General features: G+C 23.5%; 1 protein-coding gene across 1 annotated transcript; it reads right to left on the minus strand.

Annotated features, from left to right (window-relative positions):
- Nucleotides 1–1,913: 1,913 nt before the first annotated feature.
- Nucleotides 1,914–2,438, minus strand: LOAG_14449 (hypothetical protein; the record flags this gene model as incomplete). The annotated part of the gene is made up of 1 exon (XM_003149946.2): nt 1,914–2,438. The coding sequence occupies one exon, from the start codon at nt 2,436–2,438 to the stop codon at nt 1,914–1,916; it is 525 nt and encodes a 174-aa protein (XP_003149994.2).
- Between the last annotated feature and the right edge of the window lie 183 nt (nt 2,439–2,621).

A 2,621-nucleotide genomic window follows, 5' to 3' on the forward strand; every position in this document is an offset into this window, starting at 1 on the left:
TTTTTTTTCTTTTTTTTTTTTTTTTTTTAAAAAAACAAAAAAATTATTAAACAAATTAGTTTGTATCAGCCTATTACTATTCGTATAGCTGTCCACTTAAATTTTTTTAAAGTGGACGAAAAAAAAAAAGCGGATTTTTAAAGCATATTAAACTGAATTTTTTTAACGATCTTATCAATAATTTCGAAAGGATTATTTGAACATAAATTCCTCTTAAACATCATTTAGTTCGAACTTTTCCTTCTGTCTCATATTTCCCGAATCTATTTCATTCATCCTTTGATCTATCTGTTACAAAATGAAATTATAACATTTAATAATAATTTTCACACCATCAAATATATCACTTCATATAAATTCTTTTAAATGAAAAAAAATTATTTCTTAAATTTTATTCATTTTCATTTTCCATCAATCCATACATTCAAAAATAATTTTATGTGAAAATGGGATGGAAAAAATTTCATTTTCAATTTTTGGTCCAATTTTTTTAAATCCTAAATGAAGTTTAAAATTTTTTTGAAAATAAAAGAAATTCAAGAAAAAAAATAGGTTGGCAAATATTAGTGATATTTTTTATTATTTTGCAATATCAATTTTCATATGGTTACTTTTACATGTTTGATAAAAAATTTTTTAAATTAAAAAAAAATTAGATGATAAATTTCCTTTTTTTTGGTTTCAAATAACTTTCAATTATTTTTTTGATTTTAATAATTAATTAATTAATTTGTATAGGATCAAAAATACAAATTCTTCCCTTTTTTTTCCTTGTCAATCCATTACAAGTATGCTTGGTTTTCATTTTCAGCGGTGTAAAATTTCAAAAACTTTCGTTCAACAATCATTAGCGAAGTGTAAAAAGAAAAAAAAATTGAGGAAAAGAATTTTTAGTTTTGTTTACATTATTTACACATTGAAAGTATACAAAGATTTTGGATAAATGAAGAGAAATTATTATTAAATGAGTGTTAAAAACGATTTCCAAAGTAATTTCTTTTAATTTCGATATGATATTTAAATTTGGAATTTTTTCATCTTTAATTTAACAAAAATAAATTTGATTAAAATAACAAAAAGAAGAAAATGAAAAACTGCTAAATTACATGCTGGCTGAAGTATTCATTATACATTCATTTTCCCTTTAGAACGGTAAATAAAATTAAAGTGAATTAGAAGAAAAAAATAAAAAAAAAAATGAAGGAAGAGATGGCATGAAATAGCTTCATTTAAAAATAAAGAACTTTAAAACAAATTTTCGAATTTGAATTTTGAAATATACAAAAGTTTTATATGCTTTAGACCACTTCACTTGTAAATTTAAAAAAATTTTAATTTCAAAATTTACACTTTGTGGTTTAAAATCTCTAGAAAGCTAAATAATTTTGTTTTAATGAATTACTTATTTTACACAATTTTGGTAAAATTTCATTATTTCATAAAAATTTAAATTGCTACTTTTTTCATTCGGAAAATTTCAGTCAATTATGATTCAAATCAATTCAATTGAGATGGAAAATTTTTTATCATTATGGATAAAACATTGTAAAATTAATAATTGACAATATTAGCAGTAATTTAATCAATCAGATTTTAATTTAATATTATTGAATAAATTTTTCAATAAAAATTACTTTGATTAATTATCCGTTAAATTTCTTATCAAATAAAAATGTCACATATTTCATTTCTTTTCATATTTATTCATTATTTGATATTAATTACTAATATATTACAGCATATTTGATTGCATAGTTCTTTTCAGCTAAGCATTTAATAAAATTTTTCAAGAAAAGGTATTTAAATTTTCAAGTTTTGTTAGTTTTAATTTATAGTTTCATAAAAATTCTTAGCAAGAGAGAATTTTGAAAGAAAAGGATCAACAATTAAAATAATTAGAAGAAAAAAGAAGTTTATACCTGTATAGAATAAGCTGAATTAATTTCAATTCGTCGAATTCGATAATCTAATCGATTGATCCTTAGATGTTGAAGTACCAAACAACCCGCAATACATAACAATACAAAAGCAGCAGCAACTTTCAATAAAATATTGATCGAATTTCGATCAATTTGTAAATAATGATAGGTTGAACCGAAAAAAACTCCATTAGCATTATGCTTCATTTTTTTGTTTCTGATATTATCACCAATATTATCATTACTATCATTGCCATCATCACCATCACCATCACCATCACCATCATCATCATCATCATCATCATTATCACCATCATCATAATCACCATTATCATCATCATTACCATTATCTTTCTCATCGTAATATTGAACATATGAGTTATGAATAATGTGATTCGGTTGCATATTTACGGTTGTCACTGGTACATAGAAGTTGGTTGAAGTTGATAAGGATGAACTTGGAAGTAACGTCATGCGACATCGTTCATCTTTGCAACAATTATCGTCTATTATTTGCATGTTGACATTCAGCTGAATCTACCATAATATTAAAAGAAAAAAAAAGAAAAAAACATGTTAAATTACGCAAAGAATCTATCATCGGAACGTGAGAATCTATCATCGAAACGTGAGAAACTATCGTCGAAACGTGAGAAACTATCATCGAAACGTGAGAAACTATCATCGAAACGTGAGAAACTG

The sequence above is a fragment of the Loa loa genome, assembly GCF_000183805.2.
Source record: "Loa loa unplaced genomic scaffold supercont3.348, whole genome shotgun sequence".
Classification (NCBI taxonomy): domain Eukaryota; kingdom Metazoa; phylum Nematoda; class Chromadorea; order Rhabditida; family Onchocercidae; genus Loa; species Loa loa.